The sequence below is a fragment of the Paramormyrops kingsleyae genome, chromosome 8 (genome assembly GCF_048594095.1).
Source record: "Paramormyrops kingsleyae isolate MSU_618 chromosome 8, PKINGS_0.4, whole genome shotgun sequence".
Taxonomy (NCBI): Eukaryota; Metazoa; Chordata; class Actinopteri; order Osteoglossiformes; family Mormyridae; genus Paramormyrops; species Paramormyrops kingsleyae.
In genome coordinates this window covers 655,415-683,271 of record NC_132804.1, presented here as the reverse complement: position 1 = coordinate 683,271, position 27,857 = coordinate 655,415, and the positions used below count along the sequence as shown (strand labels likewise).

The 27,857-nt window shown below is 45.3% G+C and overlaps 1 protein-coding gene across 2 annotated transcripts in view; it reads left to right on the top strand.

Annotated features, from left to right (window-relative positions):
* Positions 1-19,553: 19,553 nt before the first annotated feature.
* The window catches only part of LOC111833093 (SLIT-ROBO Rho GTPase-activating protein 3), a 90,660-nt gene continuing 82,356 nt past the window's right edge, over positions 19,554-27,857 (top strand). For both annotated transcript variants that reach the window (XM_072714952.1, XM_072714951.1), the window contains exon 1: positions 19,554-20,184. In XM_072714952.1, coding sequence (XP_072571053.1) covers positions 20,118-20,184 — 67 coding nt within the window. In that variant the 5' untranslated portion in view covers positions 19,554-20,117. The remainder of the gene's footprint in view (positions 20,185-27,857) is intronic.

The following is a 27,857-nucleotide window of genomic DNA, read 5'->3' as shown; positions in this document are numbered from 1 at the left end:
GACCATGATCCGGGCCTGCATACAGTATACTGCCTAGATTGCATGATAATATTGAAACTGCTCAAGCAGAACAGATTTTTGGGACAATGCACATCATTTGCATGTTTCAGGAGCAGTTGTCACTATATCTGCTCAATGGTATGTGATATTGACCTAATTTCCTCATCCTATGCATTTCCTCACTGTACGCATATTGTGAGGGCTTTCTTAATGCAGTTCAGTATGGCGGACATTCTTTTTAAAGCAGTGGAATTGTATTCTGTATAAAATAGTATACAGCGGTTTATTTTGCAGAGGCTTCCTGTCACATTTTGATAGTCAATTGTTTTTCATGCACTTTCACACAAATATGGGTTTCCCCTTCACACATTTTGCAAATGCAGTTGAAATGCAGAAAAATAGCTGTATACAGACGTTGGCCAGATGTATTAATTTATTTGGGCCTTCAACACCACACGGGCATTTCCTCACAGGACAAAGAAGGACAACTATAGTTTACTTTAGCAGGACAAAATTTTTACTACACTAGGTGAACTAGTAAAGTCGAACCTCGGTACAACGTACCCCGTTTATGTTTACATCAATACAACGTTCAAATTTCAATGTCCCGAATTCGCATAATGCATTATTCCATTTGCCAGTATCGCTTAGAACGTACACCTTTACAGCGTAAACTTTGATATAACGTATGATTTTCAGAGGAAAATAGGCAAACTGACCTTCGTTACAACGTACAGCCTCATCTTCCGAGCGCGTGCACAATTCAGAATCGGCTGTTGCCGGCCATCTACATCGCTTAGCAACGTCTAACTGTATGAACCTATCCTCACGAAGCATTCCACGCCGGCTGGACTCCTTGCATGCAGACCCCGTTTTTTCATGGTTTTGCATGGTGTCATGGTATCGAAAGGGGTCCCACTCGAGCTCCTCCTCTTTCAAGGAGGAAGGAGTGGTGGTTGGACTGTCTGGGACCTCCTCGGGGACTGGGACCAGGGTAGGGGGGACTGGAGCAGGGACCGGGACAGGTAGAGACTGGGTAGGGATTTCAGGCGAGGGTGGAGCCGGGACAGCAGGCGTAGCTGCGGGCGGAGCTGGGACAGCAAGCGTAGCTGCAGGCAGGCGGGCTACGGACGAGCCGGGCTGGACAGGCAGGACGGGTGAGCCGGGCTGGACAGGCAGGGCCTCGGGCAGAGCGGCGGCATCGGGCAGGGCCACGGGCAGAGCAGCGGCATCAGGCAGGGCCGCGGGCAGGGCCGCGGGCAGAGCGGCGGCATCGGCAAGCACCTCGGGCATGCGGCCAGCAGGGGGCGCCTCAGCAGGCACCTCGGCCGTGCGGCCAGCAGGGGGCACCTCAGCAGGCACCTCGAGCGTGCGGCCAGCAGAGGGCGCCACTGTAGGCACCGCCAGCACGCAGCCAGCAGGAGGCGCCGCAGCAGGGACCTTGTGTGCGGCAGCAAGAGGCGCAGCAGCCGGCACAGGCAGTTCAGGAACAGGCAGGTCAGGAACGACGGGCAGATCAGGAACGACGGGCAGATCAGGAAGTGAAGCAGCGGGTGAAGCAGCTGCAGGCGGAGCCGGGAGCTTTGGCAGCGCAGCAAGAACCGCCAAATTGTGGCCAGCAGGGGGCGCCGCAGAGACCGCAGCAGGCACTTCAGGCGGCACCGCAGGAACCGCCAGCTCAGGACCAGCAGGGGGAGCTACAGCCCGAGCCTCGTTGGGCGGCGGGGTAGCCGCCGGCTCCGGCAGATCAGGCGCCGGCCAGACAGGCGGGATGGGCTGAACAGGTAAAACAGCCGGCTGCGCTTTCGTAAATGGAGCAGCCTTCTTGGGCTGTCCACTAACCTCTCCATCTCGCCTGGAGAAGAAGTTGGCGAGAACACGAATAACAGAATGTACCTGTGCAGAAAGCTGGACAGCTTCAGCGGACTCCTGTATGGCCGGGTCCTCGATCACCATCCAGTAGAGCCCCTGGAGGGTGAAATAGCGTTTGGTGAAAGCCGGTTCTGCACGCGCTTCAGCCGTCTCAAACACCGCCGGGTCCAGGATAGGACGGGGCTCAGGCGAGCACCCGGCGGGGGAGGAAAGCGACAGGGTTACTGCCCGTAAGGGGATCGCCGGCGTCTCTTCGTGCCTCTTACCCCCTCTCCGCTTTTTCTTCCTCCGGGTCTGGACTTTCGGTGGAGGCTGAGATTCTCCGGAGACACAGATCGGCCAGGCATCCTGTCTGGTTAGCCTCTCCCGCAGCTGCCGGAGATTTTCGCGCACATCCTCCGCGGAGGAATGTGCGTCTTCAGCGAGGGACATCTCCTCCAAGATGTCCCGGCTGTGACTGGCTAAAGCCCGGGGTACAGGGTCCTCTTGGACCTCCGACTGGGCCAGCCAGTAAAGGGCCTTGTCAACCAAGCCGAGGTACTTGTCCTCAGCTAGGGAGGATCCTTTCTTGTTGAGGTCTGTCATTCTGTTATGATGCGTGTCGGGCAAGCGGGGAGTCAGAGGAGAGAGCCGGGAAATACGCTAGAACGGGGTTTATTCGAGAGAAACACGTAACGTTAATGACAGCCCTGGGGAAACAGACTTGAACGCGGACTAATATACACAGGACTACAAGCAGGAAATGCAACACAACAGGTAAACGGAAGGATTCCACATGGGGTTAACGAGATCGGCGTGGTCCACATGAGGGCGGTACAGGCAGGGTGTGACATAAACTCACTGGTACATTTGACATTTTAACTAAAAAAAATAGTATGACTGTTAAATAGTTGGTATGTTACTGTTTAAAAAATAAACAATTAATCACTTGTGGACAGGGCATACATTTTATGAGTATGCATTTGTAAGTTTTATTTTATGATAATAACCTATCATATTCTGCTCTTATAAGTCAGTTACCACTTTGTCATATTCAAGCAAAATTACACTGCAATTGCATATGATATGTGTGGAAACCGTGTGCTCTCAATTAGACGTGCATTGCATATAGAACAGTGTTTCTCAACCCAGTCCTCAGCGAATCCCAGCCAGTCCACGTTTTTGCTTCCTCTCAGCACCTGTACCAGCTATTCGGTGTTCCTGATTGGCTGGGAGCTGGGAGGGAGCAAAAACATGGACTGGCTGGGGTTCGCTGAGGACTGGGTTGATCTAGAAGCTTTAGATGATGCTGTTTCCATATCTGAAGATTTTACATTTAGTGCCAAAATGAAACTACCACCCTCAGGCTATTTCTTGATTTTGTAACAATAAATGAGGCTGTTTGTAATGTCTGCTGGACTCTGAAATATATGTCTGTTTTCTGTGTGTGTGCAGCTGTGGTGCAACAGCTTTGGGACGGCACAGCATCTGATATCAACTGCTGCTGAGTACACTTTTAATAATGCGTTTGTAATGCTTTGCAGACTAGTGTCCATTTTCTTTCAAACGTCAAAATAGGGAAATAAAAGGCGGCCAACAACTTCCAAAACAATTGGTCTATCTGGCAAAATTACAGAAGATGCCCCAGATGAGTGAACACCGGGGTAAAACTCCAACTCCAAACTCCAATTAAAGGACTTTATTTTAAATACAAGTTTAATATTCTTGCTCTCTAGTTACTGGACATAAACATTTGCTTCTGGCACTTCTTCATCGATGAGTATGTTGAAGGGAAAAATAAGATCAAGATTGAAGTCGATTGAAAAAAACGAACAGAAAAACAGCAACAAGACTCATTCTGTGGTCCAGATGGGATTGTTTTGTTGTTCCGGGCCTGTGGGAGGGCTTTTTGTAACACTGACCACTCACAGTTCTGCCTATTGCTTTATTTATCCTGGATACATAATATAACTTTCTGTCCAATATTTAGAAAAAGGACAGCTGGAAAAAAAAGAGACTGAGCAAGGTTATCATCCACAAAGTATTGATTTGGCAGAGTTTCCTTAGTGAGGCAGTCTTTGCTTTAATAGCCCACATTATGTTTGCAATTAAGGGAAACGGATGGATGTCTGCCAGGGAAAGTTAGCCCTTGTAGAATGGAACAGCACTGTGCACTGTGTATCTTCACAAGTAAGTTTGCCAGAAAACTGCTCTTACAGGAGGGCATCATTTTGCCGTAAATCAACAAAAAATTATTATGGAATTATGGAAAAGGTTTGTATGCATGTTTTTCTATTTTATGTGAAAGAAGTAAATGAGAGTATGGCAAGCACTGGATTTTGAGCACAAAGCAAAAAAGAAAACAGTAATTTGTTTCTCATATTCAGTCATTCTGTCTGACTCATGATTCCTGTGACATCAGCCACATCTCATATTTAGACAATTTATGCATCCATCAATCCATCTTCTACCGCTTTTCCAGGTCGGGCTGCGGGGGCAGCAGTCTAAGCAGGGAAACCCAGACTTCTCTCTCCCTGGCCACTTCATCCAGCTCCTCCGGGGAATCCCGAGGTGTTCCCAGGCCAGAGACAGTCTCAACAGCATATCCTGCGTCTTCCCTGGGGCCTCCTCCCAGTGGGACATGCCCGGAACACCTCACCAGGGAGGCATCCAGGAGGCATCCTGACCAGATGCCCGAGCCACCTCATCTGGCTCCTCTCGATGCGTTGGAGCAGCGGCTCTACTTTGAGTCCCTCCCGAATGACGTAGCTTCTCACCCTCTCTCTAATTGGGAGCCCAGCCACCATGAGCACAGTTCTTGACCATAGGTGAGGGTAGGAACATAGATCGACTGGTAAATCGAGAGCTTTGCCATTTTGCTCAGCTCCTTCTTTACCATGACACTCACTGCTGATGCCACACCGATCCGCCTGTCAATCTCCCACTCCATCTTTCCCTCACTCGTGAACAAGACCCTGAGATACTTAAACTCCTTCGCTAGGGGAAGGACCCCCTCTCAAACCCGCAGAGAGCACTTTTCCGGCTGAGGACTATGGTCTCGGATTTGGAGGTGCTGATTTTCATCCCAGCTGCCTTACACTCGGCTGCGAACTGCTCCAGTGAGAGCCGAAGGTCTCAGTCCGATGAAGCCAACAGAGCCACATCATCTGCAAAAAACAGAGACCTAATCCTAAGGTCACCAAACCGGACACCCTCAAAGCCCTTGGCTGTGCCTAGATAAAAGACATAAACAGAATCGGTGACAAAGGGCAGCCCTGATGGAGTCCAACCCTCGCCGGAAATGAGTCCAACTTACTGCCGACAATGCAGACCAAGCTCTGACACCAGTCGTACAGGTACCAAACAGCCTTTATAAGGAAGCCCGGCAGCCCATTTTCCCAGAGCACTCCCCACAGGACTCTCCGAGGGACACGGTCAAATGCCTTCTCCAAGTCCACAAAGCACTGGACTAATTGGGCGAACTCCCACGCACCATCCAGGACTCTGCCGAGAGTATACAGCTGGTCCACTGTTCCACAGCCAGGGCAAAAACTACACTGCTCCTCCTGAATCCGAGGTTTGACAATCTGACGGACCCTGCTCTCCAAGACCCCTTACCTGGGAGGCTGAGGAGTGTGATCCCCCTATAGTTGGAACACACCCTCCTGTCCCATTTCTTGAAGAGGGGGACCAACAACCCTGTCTGCTAATCCAGAGGTACCGCCCCTGCAACATCCAGAGCCTTGAAACTCTAGGCGGATCTCATCCACCCCCAAGGCTCGGCCACTGAGGAGCTTTTTAACCACCTCAGAGACCTCTGTCCCAGAGATAGGGGAGTCCACCCCCAAGTCCCCAGACTCTGCTTCCTCATTAGAAGGCATATCAGTGGGATTGAGGAGGTCTTCAAAGTATTCCTTCCACCTACCCATAACGTCCTAAGTTGAGGTCACCAGCACTTCATCCCCACCATAAACAGTGTTGATGCTGTGCCACTTTCCCACCCTGAGCTGCCAGATGGTGGAATCTCCTCAAAGCCGTCCGGAAGTCGTTGTCTAACTCCTCCCGCACCCGAGTTTTTGCCTCAGCAATCGCCAAAGCTGCATTCCGCTTGGCCTGCCGGTACTCCTCAGCTGCCTCTGGAGCCCCACAGGCCAAAAATGCCCGATAGGACTCCTTCTTCAGCTTGACAGCATCCCTCACTGCCAGTGTCCACCAGCAGGTTCTGGGATTGCCGCCACAACAGACACCGACCACCTTATGACCACAGCTCCAGTCAGCCACCTCCACAATGGATGCGCAGAACATGACCTCCCCTGGGACATGGGCGAAGTTCCGCTGGAGAGTTGAAGATCCTTCTGACAGAGGATTCTGCCAGATGTTCCCAACAGACCCTCACTATATGTTTGGGCCTGCCAGGCCTGGCTGACTTCCTCCCCCACCAGCGGAGCCAACCCACCACCAGGTGGTGATCGGTTGACAGCTCCGCCCCTGTCCTCACCCAAATGTCCAATACATGCAGCCACAAGTCCGATGACATGACATAAGAACATAAGAAATTTACAAACGAGAAAAACCATTCAGCCCATCAAGCTTGTTTCACTCCCAGTTAAACCTACAGTATAGTGTGAGGTGTAGAGCTGGGTGGGGATCGGTGCCATTGGCTTTGGATAAACTGAATTGACAGTGCTGTCACTCTAGCTTCACAATTGCTTGTGGGATTGGAGTGCTGACATTTCAGGGACTCCCCATGCCTGCATTCCCACCTGCCTCTCCCTCCTACTTATGCTGCCATAGCCATATCTGCCGGAGCATTGCACTTCATATTGCACTCAACTACCTTATAGTACTGCCTATAGTCTCCCCTACTTTGACTAATTGCATTTATTTCCCCTACTTCTCCTGGGGGGAGCTGCCTGGAGACCTCAATCTATCAATATGTCCAGCACACCCTGCAACATGTGATGTCGCCACTACCAATGACGTCCGTGCATCCAGCTCGCCGTTCTGCCTGTGTCATCTTCCTTGTATGAAACCCTCCCTGCCTTCTGGCTGCCTGGCGATTGCAGGGAGCGGTGGCACCGGCTTGTCATCTCCCCCCAGCTCCCCGTTTGTGTTTCAGATTTAACTGTATTTGACTCTCCCTGCCGGCCCCTGGAGGATGGGCTCCCCCCTTTGAGTCTGGTCCCTCCCAAGGTTTCTTCCTTCTAGGGAGTTTTTCCTTGCCACTGTCGCCTATGGCTTACTCACTGGGGGCTTTGGGTGGGGATGCTGTAAAGCGCTTTGGGACAATGTAATGTTGTGATAATGCGCTATACAAAAATAAATTTGTTGTTGTTGTTGTTGTTCTGTGCAATGCATCGTTTGTCCATAACGAACACCATGTTCGAGCATAAGGGTGTCCATAAGTGGACATGGTACGAACATGCCGATACAGGTCGATGATCGATTTCATAATCGCATCATCTGATCTGCGGCCTTCTGTCTTGGACACTCGGGTAAAGAGAGGGGCAGAGCTGTCAACTGATCACCACCTAGTGATGAATTGGCTCAGGTGGCGGGGGAGGAAGCCGGTCAGACCTGGTAGGCCCAAGCGCATAATGAGGGTCTGCTGGGAACATCTGGCAGAGGCTCCTGTTCTCTGGAGCTTTAACTCGTGCCTCCGGCAGAATTCCAACTGCATGCCGGGGGAGGTTAGGGACATTGAGTCTGAATGGACACTGTTCCGGACCTCCATTGTGGAAGCGGCCGTACGGAGCTGTGGCTGCAGGGTGGTTGGTGCCAGTCGTGGCGGTAACCCCCGTACCCGATGGTGGACACCAGAGGTGAGGGGGGCCGTGAAGCTGAAGAAGGAGGCTTACTGGGAATTATTAGCCCGGGGGTCTCCAGAGGCAGCTGACGGGTACCAGCGGGCCAGGCGGAACACAGCTCAGGCAGTTGCAGAAGCAAAAACCCGGGCATGGGAGGAGTTCGGTGAGGCCATGGAAAGTGACTTTCAGTCAGCCTCAAAAAGGTTCTGGCAAACCATCCGGAGTATCAGGAGGGGGAAGCAGCTCCTGGTTCCTGCTATTTATAGTGGTGGGGGGGGGGGGGTGCTGTTGACCCCACCTGGGGACATCACCCGGAGGTGGAAGGAATACTTTGAGGATCTCCTCAACCCTGCCTCAGATACATCTACAGTATGCACACTGCCTTTGAGACATCTGAGGGCACAGAGCCCGAGGGTGCTGGGGGGGGCTTGCACATCACTGGGGCTGAGGTGGCCAGGGTGGTTAAAGAGCTCCGTGGTGGCCGGGCCCCGGGGGTGGACGAGATCCGCACGGAGTACCTGAAGGCTCTGGATGTTGTGGGGCTGTCGTGGCTGACACGCCTTCTCAACAGTGCTTGGAGGTCAGGGACGGTGCCGCTGGATTGGCAGACTGGGGTGGTGGTCCCCTTGTTTAAGAAAGGAGGGTGTGTTCCAACTACAGGGGGATCACACTTCTCAGCCTCCCTGGGAAAGTCTATTCCGGGGTACTGGAGAGGAGGGTGAGATCGATAGTCGAATCTCGGATTCAGGAGGAACAATGCGGTTTTCGTCCTGGCTGTGGAACACTGGACCAGCTTTATACCCTTGCAAGGGTACTGGAGGGGGCCTGGGACTTTGCCTATCTAGTCTACATGTGTTTTGTGGATTTGGAAAAGGCTTACGACCGGGTTCCCCGAGGTGCTCTGTGGGGGGTGCTTCGGGAGTATGGGGTCCGGGGTCCGCTGTTGTGGGCGATTCGGTCCCTGTACGAACAGAGCAGAAGCTTGGTCCGCATTGCCGGTAATAAGTCGGACGTGTTCCCAGTGCGGGTTGGGCTCCACCAGGGCTGCCCTTTGTCATCGGTCCTGTTTATAATATTTATGGACAGGATTTCTAGGTGCAGCCAGGATGTTGAGGGTGTCCAGTTTGGTGGCCTCAGGATTGCCTCGCTGCTTTTTGCAGACGATGTCGTCCTGTTGGCTTCATCTGCTGGGGATCTCCAACATGCACTGGGGCGGTTCGCAGCCGAGTGCGAAGCGGCAGGGATGAGGATTAGCACCTCCAAGTCCGAGACCATGGTTCTCAGCCGGAAACGGGTGGTTTGCCCTCTTCGGGTCGGGGAAGACATACTGCCTCAAGTGGAGGAGTTTAAGTATCTCGGGGTCTTGTTCACGAGTGAGGGTAGGCGAGATCGGGAGCTGGATAGACGAATCGGAGCGGCGTCTACAGTTTTGCAGGCGCTTAACCGGTCCGTCGTGGCTAAGAAAGAACTGAACCAAAAAGCAAAGCTCTCGATCTATTGGTCCATCTTCATCCCTACCCTCACCTATGGTCATGAGCTATGGGTAATAACCGAAAGAATGAGATCGTGAATACAGGCGGCCGAAATGAGGTTTCTCCGCAGGTTGTCTGGGCTCTCCGTTAGGGATAGGGTGAGAAGTTCGGATATCCGGGAGGGTCTCAGAGTAGAACCGCTGCTTCTTCATGTCGAAAGGAGCCAGCTGAGGTGGTTTGGACATCTGGTGTGGATGCTTCCTGGGCGGCTACCCGGAGAGGTTTTCCGTGCATGTCCTACAGGGAGGAGGCCCCGGGGCAGACCCAGGACTCGCTGGAGGGATTATATCTCTCGGCTAGCCTGGGAACGCCTCGGTGTCCTCCACGAGGAGCTGGTAGAGGTAGCTGGGGAGAAGGAGGTCTGGGTGCCTCTCCTGAAGCTGCTGCCCCCGCGACCCGAACCCCGGACAAGTGGCAGATGATGGATGGATGGATGGATGGATGGTGGTGGGATTGCCACTCTAGCCACCGTAAAACAACTCACAAGTGCTCAATTTAGACAGGCACCATACCCTTCTTCTCTCTGCGGGAGTGGCTCTGCTGCAGCTACCTGCAGGAAGGTCGCACACACCATAAAGGGGATTGGGGAAAGCCTTCGGAAGCCTCATCCCTGGATGAGTCAAACCATCGGAGAGCTAATTGGGTCAGGCCTGTTGGGGATCGGGGCTGGTGTGGTGCTGAGGCATCGCCTGCTGCATGGTGGCACTTAGGTCCCAGTTTGTCGCAGCTCATCCAGGTAGGCATGTGGAATGTCTTGTCCCTCCGGCAAGATGACCATCTTCCTCTGCTGTCGGGGGAGCTTCATAAACTCTGTGTTTCCATGGCAGCACTCTCTGAGGTACGCAGACCAGGAAGTGGCCAGATCTATGTAGGTAGGTAAACCTATTTTTGGTCTGGTCCATCTGATGGCTGCCATACTCAGGGAGTAGATGTTGCTGTAGCAGATTGGCTCCTCCCAATGGTCTCTGATGTCACAAGTGTATTATGAGACTCAGGCTAAGGAACTCCTTGGGTGTCTTATCTGTTGTCTCAGTGTATGCTCCAATTGAGAAATGTGTCATTGAGGGAGACATTTTACTCACAACTTCAATCATAGAGAGAATGGTAGATTACCTGGACTCAGATAACATTTTGAGGGATAGCCAGCATGGATTTAGGAGAGGTAGACCCTGTTTAACAAATCTGTTGGAGTTTTTTGAGGAAGCTACTCAGGAAGTTGATGATAAGAAGGTCTATGATGTCATCTACTTAGATTTCCAAAAGGCTTTTGATGTTGTCCCCCACAAGAGGCTCTTACTTAAACTCAAAGCGACAGGTATTCTAGGAACTGTACCGACCTGGATTGATAACTGGTTAACAGATAGGAAGCAGCGAGTAGTTATAAGAGGCACAATGTCACAGTGGGCCTGCGTTCATAGTGTGGTACCACAGGGTTCAGTTTTAGGACCACTATTGTTCCTAATTTACATAAATGATATAGACAACAATATATACAGTAAACTGGTGAAAATCCAGGTCTATAAGATTCTAACAGGTTTGGATGCTGTTCAACCAAATAGTTACTTCAGCATTAGTTCAAATACAAGAACCATAGGTGGAAATTAGCGGGAGAACATTTCAAACTGTATTTAAGGAAGCACTTCTTTACACAGCGTGTAGTCAGAGTATGGAATAGTCTTCCTGATAACGTAGTGCAAGCTGAATCCTTGGGTTCCTTTAAATCAGAGCTAGATAAGATTTTAACAACTCTGAGCTATTAGTTAAGTTCTCCCCAAGCGAGCTCGATGGGCCGAATGGCCTCCTCTCGTTTGTATTGTTCTTATGTTCTTTGATCGGTGGTTGAAGAGTGCCCACAAGGTGACCAGTGTGCAAAATAAAGGGGGGGTCCGACACCCCAGATTAACCCATGAGACCCCCTGAAAGCCTCAAAAGAAAAATTTTAAGGGGGTCTCAAGATCAGTATTGTGCAACAATTTGGAGATGGGGAGCCCCCCGAATATTGACGGGTATTTCGCACACTGGAGGTGACACTCCTGTGGTCATTGGTGACTTCAATGCGACCACCGGCACTGACAGGGCTGGTTATGAGGATTGTGTTGGTCCCCATGAGTCAGGAGACCGGGTTGAAAGTGGCTCCTTGACTTTGTGAAAGGTCAGGGGCTGCAGGTCGCTAGATCCTGGTTCCAATGCCCTGAACCACATTGTTGGACTTGGTAGTCCAGTACTGGTGGTGTGTCAAAGGAGATCGATCACATCTTTGTGGGCAGACACTGGAGGCTCCTGCAGAATTTCAGGGTCTACAGAAGTGTCCAGTTTGTAAATTCTGACCACAGACTTGTTGTTCCTACTCTGAAGGTTCAGCCTAGATCCAGTACTAGGAGAATACAGCTGGACTTAGCCAGACTTCAAGATCAAGCTGTTTCTGATGAGTTTGCATACAGTTTGTGTGAGAAACTTGTAGACTTGGGTGCGACTGCTGACTCTAATGTGATGTGGAAGACCTAATGTGATAAGACCCCTGAGGGTTGTGTTGGTATTGCCAGTGTTCCCAGAATGAGGTGTTTTATCTTGCAGGACACCCTGGAAATTATCAAGAGGAGTTGCAGTGCACAACTTGGTGGCAACTCCAGTCTGTACTGGGAACTGAGATGGTTGGTTGTGAGGGCTCTGAGGGCAGATAAGAAAGCATTTGTTAGATGAATCTGTGAGCAGGTGACACTCCATCTGTGGTCTAGTGACCCACGTCCTACTTACAGAGGAATCGAAGCATTTCACACCTCTGAATCTGTTCCTTGCAATCAGGGCGGGTGATGGAACAGTCCTTACAGATGACATTGCAGTTATGACCCACTGGGCCAGCTACTTTGAGCAGTTTTTTAAAGCTAACCCTCCAGCTAGGATGTTGGACATCTCTGGGTCCATGGTTCTTGAAGCTGATCCTCTGATCAGCTGTGAACCACCCAGTCTCACTGAGATTGCACGGGTGGTGAATCAGCTGGGGGTAGGGAAGGCCACAGGGATCTGTGGTATCCAGGGTGAACTCCAGGCTGATAGTAAGGCTGTCCTCCTAGCATTGCAGGCATTTGCTCAGAGGAGTCTGAATCTCTGGGATTAAGGGTGTCCTGGATAAAGACCAAGATCCAGGTATTTAATGACTTCTTAGGCATAGCCATCAGTAGTGTGTCTGTCTGCTTTATTTCACTTATTCTGTTCATAACATTTATGGACAAAATTTCTAGGCGTAGGAGGTTCGGTGTGGTGACATCAGGATCGCGTCTTTGCTTTTTGCACATCATGTGGTCCTTTTGGTGTCATCAGGCTGTGGCCTGCAGCATGAATTGGGGCAGTCTGCAGTCACAGAGTGTGAGGCAGCTGGGATAATGATCAGCATCTCCAAGTCTGAGGCCATGGTTCTCAACTAGAAAAGGGTAGATTGCCCTCTCCTGGTGGGGGAAGAGTTGCTGATACAAGTGGAGGATAGTAAGTATCTAGTGGTCTTCTTCACTGGTAAGGGAAGAAGGGAGCGGGAGATCGACAGGCTGATCATTGTAGCATTTGCAAAAATGTAGACTCTGTTTCGTGCTGCCGTAGTGAAGAGAGAGCTGAGCTAGAAGGCAAAGCTTTCGATTTACCAGTCGACATATGTTCCTACTCTCACCTATCTAGGATGCCTTCTGGATACCTCCCTGGGGAGAACTTTCAGGCATGTCCAACTGGGAAGAGACCCTGGACACTTTGGAGAGATTATATCCCCGGTGGAGCTGAAGGTGGTAGCTGATGAGAGGGAGATCTGGATGGATGGATGGATGGACGGATGGGTGGCAAATAGTGTTGTACTGTACTTCGAGCCGACCAACTGCTGAAGCCGGGCAATATTTTCATGAGCATCACAAAATGTTGCATGTGTTCTTTATTATTGAATTTAACCAGAAATTTTAATATAAATGACTTTTAATAGAATAAGTCCATTTGTCAGTCAGAAGGTTGTAACCCAGGGACTGTCTGTACCTGAATCTACTGTCTTTAGACAAATTAATCAGTGTCTGCTTTCTAAGGAAAATGAAGGAAGCATCACCCACCCTTCTATTTCTGTGCTGCTCGGCCTAATGGTACCGGTCGAAGCGCAGTCAGGCCTCCATAACCCGACTAAGCACTTGGGGGGGTGGCAGGTAGAGTGGAAATCCTATAAGGCCTCAGCATCCCCCTCCCTGCCCATCTCCGCTGTGATCACTGTTGCCCATGAGGTTCACAAGTAGTGCCTTCAACCTGACCTCATCCACAGGCTTGCAAAGCGAGCATCGTGTGTGAAAAATGCATTGGTCAATAGGGATTTACTCTATTTCAAAGCCATTGTTAATAATGATGCTTGATGGGATTCACAAGAAGCTCATTAATAAACATCTGCTCAAATCAAGGCCGAACTAAACACGTGTCCAGACTCGTTCTGCTGCGAACTTTGATCTTTGATTTCAGTTACAAACTGGAGAAAGTGTTACTTTGTTGTATAATTACCAGCCCCAACCAAAAGGAAAGACCTGTGACTACAAGAAAAAAATGGAACCATATTTCTCAGCTGTCCGTTTCCCTCTCCAAATAAAACTCACACATTTATAGACTGAGCGGCTCTGGAGCATTGTGCACATATCCCTTATGGCACGTAACCCGAACTTACGGCACGTAACCCGAACTTACGGCACGTAACCCGAACTTACGGCACGTAACACTTCCTTTGACATGTTTGTCCTAGTGAACAGATGACCAAAAAAACTTTTATTTAGCAGTTTCTGGAATGAAATGCAGCCATATTCTGGCAAAGGCAACATTTGCTGTGGTAAGCCATGTTGAATTAATTTTAATCTAAAGGGCTCAGAAAAAATATGTGTGATCGTGTAAGCAAAAACACACAATACTTAAAAATGTTATTGTTAAACTATTTTATAGAATTGTTACTAACCAATAAAGGATGCCATTTACGTAGGATTTTGTTCATGGCCTCACATTCTTCAAATCCACTTTGACCTTTGACCAAATTGCAAAAATGAAATGAGTGAGTCATAACTCATAACTATGATTGATAGCCAAAGCCAGCTGAGAGCCAGATGTTAACCACAGGAGAACCCTTACAGCCGCGCAATACAGGAAATATTTCAGATTCTTCAAATGCATAGGTGTGGTTTGGCTACCAAGGTGAATATAATGAAATTCTGTCTGCATGTTTATGTATGTGTGTGGTAACCCTTAAATGTACTGTAGTCATTTTCATTAATGAAACTAAATGCATAAATAATTCACACAGCTAACACTTTAAACATAAACCATATTAACAAAACTGTTTGTTCATAAGGTTAAAGTGTTTCACCAGTAGAATTATTAAACCCATGTTTCTTTTGTTTTGGTTTCTAAAACTGAATCAGTTCAGGTCCTAGAAGTCCAATTCCTAGAACTTTGGACAGCAATCCACTACAAGATTTTGTTCAGTTGTGCATGTCTGACATGTCCGAAGTGTTTAGACATAGCTACCAATTTTGACTTTGAGAAAATGTAGCTGAACTATATTTAAAAAAAACCTGTAATATTTTGTATTTGAAAAGTTTTAGACCTTATTAAATATCTTAAAATAAGCATTCACAGGTTTAAAAAAAGATGGCTCATTTTTTTCCACACTTCTCATGCGATGTGCTTGAGGTATGACAGACATGTTCACAAGTTCAGCAAAAGCTGGATAAATGTCTCAGCTTGCCAAGCTGTGTATATAAACTGTCAGGCAAATGGCACTGAAACGCAGTCTACACAGCCAGTCTGTAAATAATTCTCTTTAGCTTCAGCATTTTATGGGGCCTGGGTGATTTTCCGTGGATTATTTGAAAGCTGACAAGCCATAACGCTTGTGAGGATCGCCTCCATCCAGCGAAAACATCAACAAAGGAAAGATGGCGCGAATCTTCTAAAGGCTTTGGGAAGGTCACTGGAGGTCAGAGGTCAATTTACTTAGTCCCTCTCTCAGATCCCCTTGACGTCTCTATACATTTAATATTTTTTTCTCAGTATCGACAGTGTAGTTTTGAGGCTAATTTATGAATTAGTGTCTTTATCTTGCCAAAGAAAGACAAAACAAACAAAAAGATGTGGCATTTTAATAAATGCTTATTATTGTGAAAAAGGCTATTCTACCAATAAAGCAGTACATCCAAATGAAATATAAACTTAATTCACAGACATTTTATGAATATATTTTTTCCTGGTACTTAACAATCATAATAATAACAAGCCAGTCCCATATTATGATAACTAATAAAAAAGTATAAAAGAAAGAACTATGCATTCCTTTTCCCTAAAGTCATGGGTTTGACCTCATTCCCTCATTGGGGGAATTTTTAAGATACCAAACCCCCCAGCACTGAGCCAGTCCTCCTCTTCTTCTTCAGTGCTATTCTAATTCCTTTTGCCACAGTACTCCAGACAGAATCCCAGGGTCGGACATTGTTTTCGGTTGCTCCTCGCTTTGGTGAATGTGAACGCAGCCCCCACTCAGGCCTCCAGAATGAAATAGTGAAGGCCCGAGACAATGGAGCTTTGTGCCTCAAAAACAGTGAAGTCATAGTTTCCCAGGCTTTCTCCCTGAGATGCCTAATAATGAGTGGCGAGCGGAGGGAGGCGGCCTGCTCTCACTTTTGTTGTAAACAAAAAAAAGGAGAAGAATCCCTCCAAGTGTCAGAAAGGGCACCCTGAGGCTTTGGCTGCTTCTCCTGGAGCCAGTAACAGCTGCTGGGTGTCACAGGTGGAGTTGCAAGGAACACGGGAGATTTTCCTAAATCTCTGGTGACCCTCGTAGTTAAACGTCCGTGTGAAAAGAGCACACTTGTGCTCAGAGAGATGTAGGCAGCGATATACCCAATCACAAAAATGGGGGAGGGGGGATTTGCATAATCTCTCATGCTCATATTTTATTTGAAGGCTGGAGAAAATGATACAAGCTTTCCTTTTAAAGCCTTTGAGGCTGAAGGGTTGCAGTCATGTGCTTTTCCATGGAAATCTGTTGTGTTAAAAGCCCCTATAAACACAAAAGCTTGAAACAAGGTTTGGGCTTGGACAGGTCAGACGGGCTTTTGATAGGTAGTTAATTCAGAGCGACGTACATAGTTGGGGGGTGGGTGTAGTGATTAATGCAGCAGTGCATGACATGTGCGGACCGGCACTGGGGTAAGAATTGCGCAAGCAAAACACCTTAACAGCACCAAAAGCCATTTCAGATCCCATACGGTTTAGTTTTCCACCAAAACCTCAATGTAACTTTTCCTGGGGTGCTTCATCACCCATAAAATGTATTTAGACAGCTGAAGGCTAGGAGGGAGCTGTTGAAGCCATTTATATTTACTCACAGGAAGGGTTTGTTCCAGATTACTGCTAATAATCGTCCATTGTTATTGTTAACAACACAGTTTTGATTATACAACAGATATATCACAGGTGACCTCTAACATTTTTTCCACATCATTTTGTTCACCTTGTGTCTGCACTAAGGCCCTAACACAGTTCCCCATTACAAAACATTCCAAACATTCAGAGAAGATACACATAAAAATGTATTACAAATCAGAAAATACAATAATAGAAATAATAGCAGAAAAGACTTTGATCTAAAATCCTAAATAAAGAAATAAAACTGGAATATTTGAAGTAGGCCTGAAGAAGCAACTGGATTTACAAACACCTTCATTACCCATTCTCTTTATGCAGCTCATCTCTAAGAGACTCTAACGGGCTCTGCACAAATTTCTTGTCTCTCGCAGTATGCATCCATCTTCCAGAAGCACTTATCCAGTACTGGGTCATTGTGAGCCTGGAGCCTGGCCCAGAAAACACAGGGTGCAAAGCAGGGGACGTCATGCACACTTCATTCTATCAGCCAGTGCGCGGTTCGTTTGGATTCGCTTCCTGTCAGGTCACAGATTGGCTTTTCCTCTGGCTGCTCACAGGATCAGCTTGTGTTACTCCTGGCATGAAGTTTCCCTCAGGCGAACAAACTAACAGAAATCCTGCTGACAGGAGCCATCAGGTTAAGTCTTTGGTCCCAAACCCTCTGGAATCACAGCCAATGAGCATCTCTGATGCGGCTCTTAATGGCATCGACCTGATCTACACATATGTGACACACTGCCATTTTGCATTTAGATGATGTGCATTTGAGCTGTGCACAAAAGGGAACGCCGGCCTCATAAAGAAACGCAATTCATCTTTCTGTGATTAAAGTAAAAATGTGTTATCTAGGCATGAACACCAGGCCTAAATGCAATCTACTTTAAACCATTCAGAGCTGAATATTATCTATAAAGGATTACAAGCACTGATTATTTCGTTGCACTTCAAATTTAAACGTCTTAATTATATTCTTTAGTTATGGCTGACCAGATAAATCTAAGCTCTCTAGTAGTTAAAACTGTAAAATATAAACATTTTGCTGATAAATTGTGCAATAGAAATTTCGACCATGTGTATTGCATGTACATACATTATTTACAAGTCACACTGCAATCTTGAAGAAGTTCAGCCTTCTATCTACTCTCTTCTACTCTTGAACTGTGGTGATCTTTCCAACTTTCAAACTAAATACTTTTTTTGCAGCATTAAAAATGCAAAGGCCACTAAATAAAATCATTATAACCTCTTTGTTATATTAGTGAACATGGGTAACATGGACATGGCCATGACAGGATTCTGCAGGTCATGAAGATGAGAGATGTGGACACTCCATACATGGGTTAGCAGAGCACCTTTCACCTCCTCATAGTCACCCTTTCACCAGACAGACATGAGACAGCACGAGTTATGGAATGGTGTTTACAATAGAAGGGAATTGCTTTAAATATCGTTTATACAGCTTTTTTATTAGTAGTATTTGGTGGATCACATGTAGTGATATGCAAAACATGTCTGTTCTCATTTTGCACATCTGTGTTTCATACTTCTGTTCATGTTTGAGGGAAATATTTCACCAAAGGACATTTAGATGAATATAACTTTAGAGTACTGGATTAACCAACCACACATACGTATACATAACTATGTGGTATCAAATATCCCTGTGCTCTCTGACACACAACATGAAATTTAAACAATGCCAGAATAATATAATTAAACTCTCTGGTACTAAAATGGATTTCAAGAAGGAGTAAAAATAAAAACTCTATAAATATTTTTGGCTTTTGTTGATATATTACTAACGGAAAGCAGAGGTCAGTAAAGCCTGCTTTGGTTTTCACTGTTTCCGATGCCAACTGCCCGCAGAACCAGGCAAAACCACACCTTGCAAAAAGGGTTTTATGCTAAAAAGTTCTGCAAAGCAATAATGATTAAAAATTCTCTATACATTGTTCTGATGGAGAAGTTACACTGATGATAACCAGTCATTCATCTGCCAATCTATTTTTAAGTGATATTTTATTGTTGGCAATATACATTGTAGGCCTGTAACTTTGCTGTTATGCTTTCTGATAGCTTAGCCATTATGTATTTTAAGGCTGAGCTAAATAAACTTGTGATACCAGACTCACCGAAACGATACAACAACGACAACAACAAATACAACAAATCTATTTTTGTATAGCGCATTATCACAACATTACATCGTCTCAAAGCGCTTTACAGCATCCCCACCCAAAGCCCCCAGTGAGTAAGCCATAGGCGATAGCCATACTACAGGGCGTACATTAACATTTCTGACATACTGTCCTGCTTGCCATACAAATTTTGGCATCATCTATCCATTCATCATAAATCCAGATTCAGGAATTCATCCATACATTTAGTAAATTCCTAAAATTCAGCAGATTTTGCTGAGTATAGCACGCGCAGCCTCAAACTCCAGTTAATACGTCCGGTTACATATTAACACTTAGGTGGGGCACCATTGTTGCGATCTGGCTTTGTACTATGTCTGCATCTGCGGCCTGTCATGATGGGCGCACATCTGTCATCATTCAACCTTTAGGGATGGGGGATGGGGGCGATTGTGGACCCGTTACTGCCATTATAAGAAACCTCAATGATGCCGAACGTTATTCTGAATTCTTCATCCAGACATTGAAATGACCTCGACAATAATTATGTTAACAGCTCAGAAATGGATACTACAACAATACTATCAATAAGAGCATTATAGTCTGTTATACATTTCCATTACAAATGCATCAAAACAACCATAAGGGTTTTTTCTTTTTTAAAAAAAATAAAGAAAAAATCTATGACACCATTTGAAACCGTTTTGTCTGCGCAGTTTCGAAACAACTTCCCATTCATCTCCCAATGCTGGGCCGTGCAAGTCCACAATGAGCGTGTAATTACAGAGAAGCGAAGGGGGGCAGCTCTACAATGGGAGGAGTCTAATGTGACGATCTGTGCGTTTCGTCTAGTCCTGCAGCAAAAAAACCTCGGTGTTTAAAACGATCCTTATCAAGCTGCACGTTTATGGACATATATGATCAATTATAACTAAATTAATGTAATGCGCTGGGAATGGAAGGAAACCTGAAGTCTGATGTTTCGTAGTCCGTTTCGCTTTTTGGATAAAGACGGTCTATTCTTTTTTTTGCGACCGCTGCTCAGGCTTTAGGAGGCATGTTATCGCAATGAAGGTGGAGTCCCTTTTCCTCGCTAGAGCATATGACTTCTTTGCACGGATCGAGAAATAAAATCATTGATGCAGGTGGACATCAAATTGCCTTTAAAAGTTTAACTTTAAACCACCAGGGTCTGGCCTATGTGAAATTTTAGTTGTTTTCGAGAAAATACGTTTTGTGTAGGGAGGGAATCACAGGGACAATCTTGCTTGGAAGAAAAATATTACCGAATCGCCAGCTAAATATAAAAAGCATTGGATCTACACCAATTGAGCATCTTACTTCTTACTACAATCCCTACCTCAGGAAACATGTCATCTCAAACTAAATTCAAGAAGGATAAGGAGATAATTGGGGAGTACGAGACTCAAGTGAAAGGTGGGTGTTTTACGTGCATGTCTTGCGTTTTGATATTTTGCCCTTTGGTTTTGTGCAGATATAGTAGCAAGCTACATGCAATATATTTGTATAAAAATCTGAGCTATATGCAAGCGTAATCAAAAAAGCTGCTGAATATCCAGAAAGAGCTGAACCAGCAAGCGTGTGTACACATAGTCCCTGTTTTGTCTTCTCAGGTACATTTGTATGTTATAGCCTACCAATTGAGGGAGAGTGTCTTTGCATCACTCCTGGCTACAAGTCACTCATTGGGTTAGAGCCACCCGTAACTGAAAAATGCATCTTAAGAGAGCTGTTAATATTCTATCTGGTTTGATTTATTCATGGATTCTCTGACATTGCGTAACATCGTAACAGACAACACGAAGGTTTGGATGCATTGTTCAGTGTCAAGGTACTTTCTGCAATAGTCAAAAATGTGGATGCATATGTGCTGTCTCTGTATAGATCTGATCTCTAAACGAGTCGTTTTTATTGTGATGAGTCACTACCCCTAATCGATTATCGGAAATCGACTGTGATGACAGTCGTCGGTGTATTTTATTAAGCAAAGCATGGTTAAGCAGGATCACTTACTGTGTGGCATGATCATTGGGATACGGAGCTCTGATGCCAGACATTAGGGTGGATCTGGAGGGTGATCAGCTTAATTGTCTGCTTTTGTTTTTATTCGGCGGGCACTTATAGTTACTCTAAACGATGCAAAATAAAATAGAAAAGTAATAGGTCTAAACGTACGTGCAAGAATCATATCTGGTCTTGTGATAAATTGTTTTTCTGTTTTCCGATGACAGATGTCTTTCACTGGGAAGTCTCGACGCGATCTGTGAAACATACAGCGCTTCTGAAAAGATCGGAAATGCTTCAGAAAAATTAAATAGCCTGCAAAGAACCAAATGTACCAAAGGGAACATATGCTACTACGATACCACGGGGTGACTGATTCAGTGGTAGCCGATGCGGAAAATTCTCGAACAGTATAAATAAAGTGCTGTTTGCACTTACTCAAAGGGACTCACGCTTCCAGATATAGCCTATTGAGAAGAAATAACCATTGGAAAATATTTGTAATGAAATTCCCGTACATTTCAGGCTTTAAAAGTGCAATTTTGGGAAATTGTAGAACAAAATATTATCTTTGCTGAGGACGTGTGTGGCGTTAATACCGGTCCCCATGCAGACACTCAGCCTTGCATCGCTGCCAAGTGCAGCTTTGTCACTGTTTAACCGCAGCTGTGCGCATTTCGGATCGTTAGGTGTGTGATTCGTATGCACCCCGGCGATTGTAGTTTCTTTCAGACTAATTGATCCGGTTATTTCCCTTAAAAGCTGGTTTAAATGGTGCGCTGATGGCCTTGGAAGTTGTGTAGAGCTGGACTGTCGCTCTTTTGGTCCTGGCATTTCATGGCACTGCATGAATATCTCATGAGCTTTGTTTGAATTATAGTGCCGTCTGCTGACATAAATGCCAGCATGGAAGACCAAACTACAGTATGATTTAATCTTTCTTTGCGGTCAGGTGACTAGATTGATTTTCTTTACTTTTCTGAAGCGGTTCTGTGCTTACTTATTTTAGTCTTTCATTGGGGACTATCAATAGTCTAATTACATTTTCACACCAACTCTCAAGTGAGGTTTATTAAAATACTTCATTATTTATATTGTTCATTTCAGTTATCAAGTTTTATTTGTTAGTGCTAAAGGACAAGGGAAGAAGGTCTTCCAAGAACAGGACAATATTTGCATGATGATCCAGTCTTTGTGCTACTAGCACAAGTCACCTAGTGTGGTATCAAGATGAATGTGCTTCTGTTCGCACCGCAGTGCTCTTTCTGCGTTTCTGCATTTCTGAGATGACTTTGCCTGCTGGGGATAAAATAGTCTGGCTGTCTCTCTGTGATGAGGAAGCCCTATTATTTGATGTGTTTAATTATTTATATATCTGCCTATTTTGCTGAAGTAATTCAGGTTCCAAGGTGACACCGCACTTCCCTCATCAGTCTGTTGTCTTTTATGATGCACATAATGTACACTTTAAGCAGTACAATGTGTGATGCTTCACATAGCATGTAAACACACGTAAAAGCTGGATCAGAAACTGAAAGTCTCAGTAATGACAAGTTTCCTGCTTGCAGGAAAAGGTGTGAATCTTTCATTCTTTCTAACATGTATGGACATGTATGAAGGGACACCATGAAAATTAATAAACCATTCATATTACTAATATCACACATTCAGGCAGCACAGCCAGCAGCTAATCTATTTGAGGTCCATATTTTATCAATGATGATAAATTGCGTACAAGATGTGAACGTGTGCAAAATATGCTTGAACTTTAAATAGTATCACCAGCCTTCTTTGTTAAAAGGTTTCTTGTGAAGATGGTTGTAATATAATGATAGAATGCATTAATAATTGATTTATAATCTAATACATTATTCAATTCAAATTGAAGTCGCATGCTATAAATTTGCATATTATGCTGTGTAGAACATACCAAGTCCCAGAGCTAATAAAATGTCTGAGAATAACTATTTAGGTTAAATCAACTGATGCAAAGACTCAGAAATGACCCTTGATGTCCTGTCCCTAGAGCTGCGTGTCTTCAAAAAAGCAGCAAAGAACATATGACAAATGAATGATGTTGTACTAGCAGAAATCCGTAGATAAGGGGTTTTCCCTTAAAATGTTATTAAGCTTTTGTATTTTTTTCTAAATTCTCTGCAGCAAGCACAGAGCAAAAGGGACATGGGGGCAAATCACATTTAGTCCATTAGGTTGCTTTGACCATCATGGTTAATTGAAATGCACACACTGCATTAGACTAAGATGTTTTTATGATAGCTGTGCATGTGTAAGTGCCACTGATCCTCCATTAAAACCATCTTACATGCTGAATTATGGTAGAAGCATTAGTGTTTTAAGCTGACCGGTTACTCTGTACCTATTCATCATCCAGCATTGTGAGAAGGTCAGGAAGGGAATCCACTATCCCAGGAGCTGATGGTGTATGACGGAAAACATCAAGCAGGAAAGTGACAGTCAGGTGGCAGGTGAGAAGAACCTGAATGGGGCATTAGGGGCAGAAGTAAATTCATGGGGGCGAAATAAATAATTACCTCTGTGCAGCTTCTGCACTGATACTCCACTCCTTTCTGATCCCTTCCCAGTGATCGCATTGTTATGCTGATACTATCCACTTAGTGACCTTGGTTACTGCTAATTATTACTGTGTGCTTTTCTGGAAGTTTCTGACATTTTGTACAGCTAATAAAGTGAAAGTTATGCAAAGAAACAGTCACCTTATCTAGGATGCTCTTGAAGAGGGTGAAGAAGAGGGGGGGGGGCATGGTTTTTGCCTCTGCAAATGGGCTGTCTGAGTCAGCAAGGCCCAGGGTCCAGGGCAGTAAGGGATGGTGTATTTACACGCCAATGTCAGTTAGGGGATTGGAAGCTCGGACATTTTAATCTGGAGCGAGTAAATCCTGATCATACGTTTTTGAGATTCATAATGTCTTTGATCAGTATCGTGGGAATATTAACATTCTTTGAATATCCCTGGCATTTTTCTTGTCAAATTCAGCTTCTCACGGGTCCCCAGTAGCCCCTCCCAGAAACTCACGATCTGTAATTCTTTGAAACACCCTCAGTCCTGCTGTTTTATTGTTAGTATTGTTATTTTGTATTTTTGCTGATTAAAAAAAAAATGTGAATTACAAAATCTAAAATATTGTTTTTAAATCTAAATATAAATCAATTTATTCATCCTTTGACAACAATTTATCCAGTATAGGGTGACAAGGATGAAAAACACAAAAATTTAAGACAGAGCCAGAAAAGATTTTTGGTTTTATGTCTGTGAAGGGGGCTGGTGATTGGGGACGTTTTCAATACAAAGGCGTTGTGCTCAGTTCTATCAGGCAGCGAGGCTGGCTGTGTGGAGGCTTTAATGAAAGGCTGACTTTAGGCCTGCGAGTGCTAAACTGAAAGGGAAGGGAGGCTGGCAGGGGATGTGTGCTTTGGGGGAGGGGTGCTCAGTCTCTGCCTGCTGCCAGTGGGGAACTCGTGGGCACCTGACAGGCCTGAAGGAGGTATTTATGCTGGGGACACTCTGCCAGGCTATAACCCCAACTGCCAAATAACAGAGTTCTTACCTGCAATGACGGAGGACGTCGTCCAACTCCGGATATGCAGCAAGAATGAAGATTCTGTGGCTACAGGTCGTTATATGATGGGATTTACATCAATATATTAAACATATATTCAAGACGAACGAATTGCTTGGCTTTTCTATGATCAGCTGTAGGACTTCAGAATGGGCCTGTACCAAATTGCTGTTTCAGCTTATTCACATATGGATGGTAAAATCATCACAGTGGGGTGTATTAAACACAGGATGTGTTAAACACCTTTCCAGTATCGTCTTGCACATCCTTTGCCCCCTAGAACAGCCTTTACCCATTCAGGATCTGACCCTAAAGGATGTTAAAAGCCTGAGAGCTTGAAAACACAGCAGCATTCTCACTTCCTCATTTGTCTTGGACCTGTGTGTCTGGGACTTTCTTCGCTGACGGAAGCAGGTGTGACAGGTCAAGTCAGGTGGTGGTGGGAACTTGCACCTGATTTGGGTTGGTCGGTCTGTTTCAGGAGAAGATCGGGCATCCCTGCCCTTTGGTATGCATTCCATTTCTGATTATCCATTTTTTATGAAAGATAATTTAATCCTCCACTTCAAGCCTCACCCTTCATCTTGAATAAGGCATTTAAAGAAGTGTTTCATTTTGCTCTGACTTTCATTGCCTATTGCAAGTGAAAATGGGGGTTCTTGAGATTTATTAATCAGTCAGATTCAATCTCATGGTCAAACTGCAAATCTGCATTAAGCACACACTTGAGAGTGTGTCTTTTTTTCCTTGTTCATACACTTTTATGAAATAATTTGTCAGACGTGATTCGTTATGACAAATTAACCATTAAGACAGACCTCTGAGGCAAACTGTAAATGCTTAGTGACTCTCTTTTAATAACAGCACAAAATTGCTGGTATGTTTATGTTCATTTGTGCTCTCGAGGCAAGCCATATTTTGTAGGAACATCCCTGAGTGTGGGTTTAAAGCGAACCTTGTGTAATGTAGGCAGTCAGTGTGAACCATAAAGAATAAAGAGACTGAGGGAAGGCAGGATCAATAACTGAGGAGGCCCCAACAGATGACAGAGGAAAGCCATAACTGGAGACACTGATGAATGGGAAGTTTGCTGTAGGTCGGTACCCAGCAATAAGTGCAGTGAAAGAATAATTCCTGTGACTGCTTCCTGCGAGACTGCCATGCAGGCAGAGAAGGCAGCTAAATGTGAGCCTCACGTCGCATGTGGATCCGTATTTAATGACTGAGGGAGCTCTGTAGACGCGGTCAGCGATGTTGGCTGACCCCGGCTTGTGACTCAGTGTACCTCTGCAACTCCAGGTGTCTCAGTCCAACTTCATAGGCAGCTGGAGCCACCCAGAACCTCAATGTTAGGACACAACAGGGGCAGAGCAGCTGCTTAGCTATGTCGAAGCAAGGAGTCACCTGCAACATGAGGCTACAGGTTCAACTCAAGTATGGTGAGGCATATGTGTTGCTGATCGTCCTCTTACAGCCGGGTCACTTATTAGTGTCCATTAGAAGATTTTGGGCTTTAATTGAAGGTTCCACGCATCACGAGCGTATGTGGATCCTCTGAATCATCACACATTGCTCAGCAGCTGTACTCCCCATTCACTCTTAGCCCTGTTACAGCCTTAATCACTGGCTGTTCGCTACCTGTGATGTAACGTAGGGCAACAGAGAAGAGGATGGTGATTTACATGTGGTTTATTTGCCCGTTTCAGTTGCAGAAACACTCGCGTTCCGCAGCACCCCATTTTCCGGGGGAGGGCTGTGGGCTGTGGCTCGTTCTGTCTGATGCCTGGTTAACAGTAACGCTGACATTTTCATTCCCTTGGGGCAACAGTAAAGTCCACTGATGATGAGATTCCATGTTGGAATTGGATCATGCCATTTTTTTTTACTTATTGCTGTTTGAAATCATGCACTCAGTGGCCAGTTCATTAGGAACAGCTGCTTGTTAGCGCAAACAGCCTGACCCTACAAACATCAGTCATGTGGCTGCATCTGAATACATACAACCTGCAAGGGGTGAGATGGCCGTTTACTGACTAAACAGTGGAATGGTTAAGATACCAGATTTTATTGATTTTGAATGTGGTGTGATTATTAGTGTCAAACGTGGTGGTTCAGACCTCTCAGATACAGTCACTCTCCTGAGATTTTCACACACAACAGTGGCTTGAGTAGGGGTAGGCGATATGACCTAAAATTATTATCGTGGTATTTTTCACTTTTTGGATGGTGAACATATTATATCATAGTATTACTTTTTGGGAGTAGCATGTTACAGAGCCCCTAACGTGACAAAGGAGCAGAAAAAAACGGCAGAAGAAAAAAAAAAGTCATGTTTTGCATTATAACCCAAAACTTTTGTGATATAACCCAAAACCTTTGCATTATAACCCAAAACTTTTGCGATATAACCCAAAACCTTTGCGTTATAAGCCAAAACCTTATAACGCAAAACATGACTTCTTTTTTTTTTTCTCTTCTGCCGTTTTTTTTTTCTGCTCCTTTGTCACCTTAGGGGTTCTGTAGCATGTCCCTTTATGTAAATCTTAAAAATATATTTTGTGCATACACTTTAATCACTATTACAGTTGGGTATGGCTGGTGTTACTTTAAAAAGATATCAAAACTGACATAAGTGATGTTTTCTCATATTCATTTCATAATTGTCGGAGTAACAACGCAAAATGAAAGATAAGCCTTTTCAGCCGAAAACAGCGCATTTTACAGTTCATTTAAAATAAAATGCAGGGTTGCCAACTTTGGTCAGTTGGCTGTAGTGAGATTTTCAATTCGAAACAAGTCTGCACACATTTGCACCTGCATTTACATATATGTAAAAGTTTTATTACCTTGTAAAAGGTCTCTAGTGTTTGTAAACTACCCCAGAATTTTTGATGTCACTAATTTTAGGTTTTTATTATAATGATATACTGTATGTAACCAGGTTATTATTGTTTAATGTTTATAATTACACAAAATATGTTTGAAATCTGTTTTTGAGTATGTTAATGTGCTATCCGGACATGGCATTGGGTATATTTCACAGTAAATTCACACAATGCAGGTAAACCGGTTACATATACTATATAAGAACAAATATTCAGATTACAACTGAAGGCTGGAAGAAAATAAAATTAGACTGTTGACTTATCGCGGTATTAATGGTATAGTGCAAATCCATTTCGGAGCGCACAATCACACCGGTAATAGCTATGATACCAGCGTACTGCCCACCCCTATGGTCTAGAGTTTCCAGAGAATGATGTACATGTAATGAACAAAAAGTTTCCAGTCAGGGCCTTTTCTGTTGCTGAATGAACTTCATGAGAAGTTAAAGCTAACAAGAAAGCCACAAAAGGGGGGCATCTCAGAACACAAGACTAATTGACCTTTGAAGTGATTCAGGAAATAAATGGGGTCTGACTTGGAACTACATAGGTCTACCTACAATCAAAGCCAATGTAGGGCATTTTCATTCTTAATTCTTAC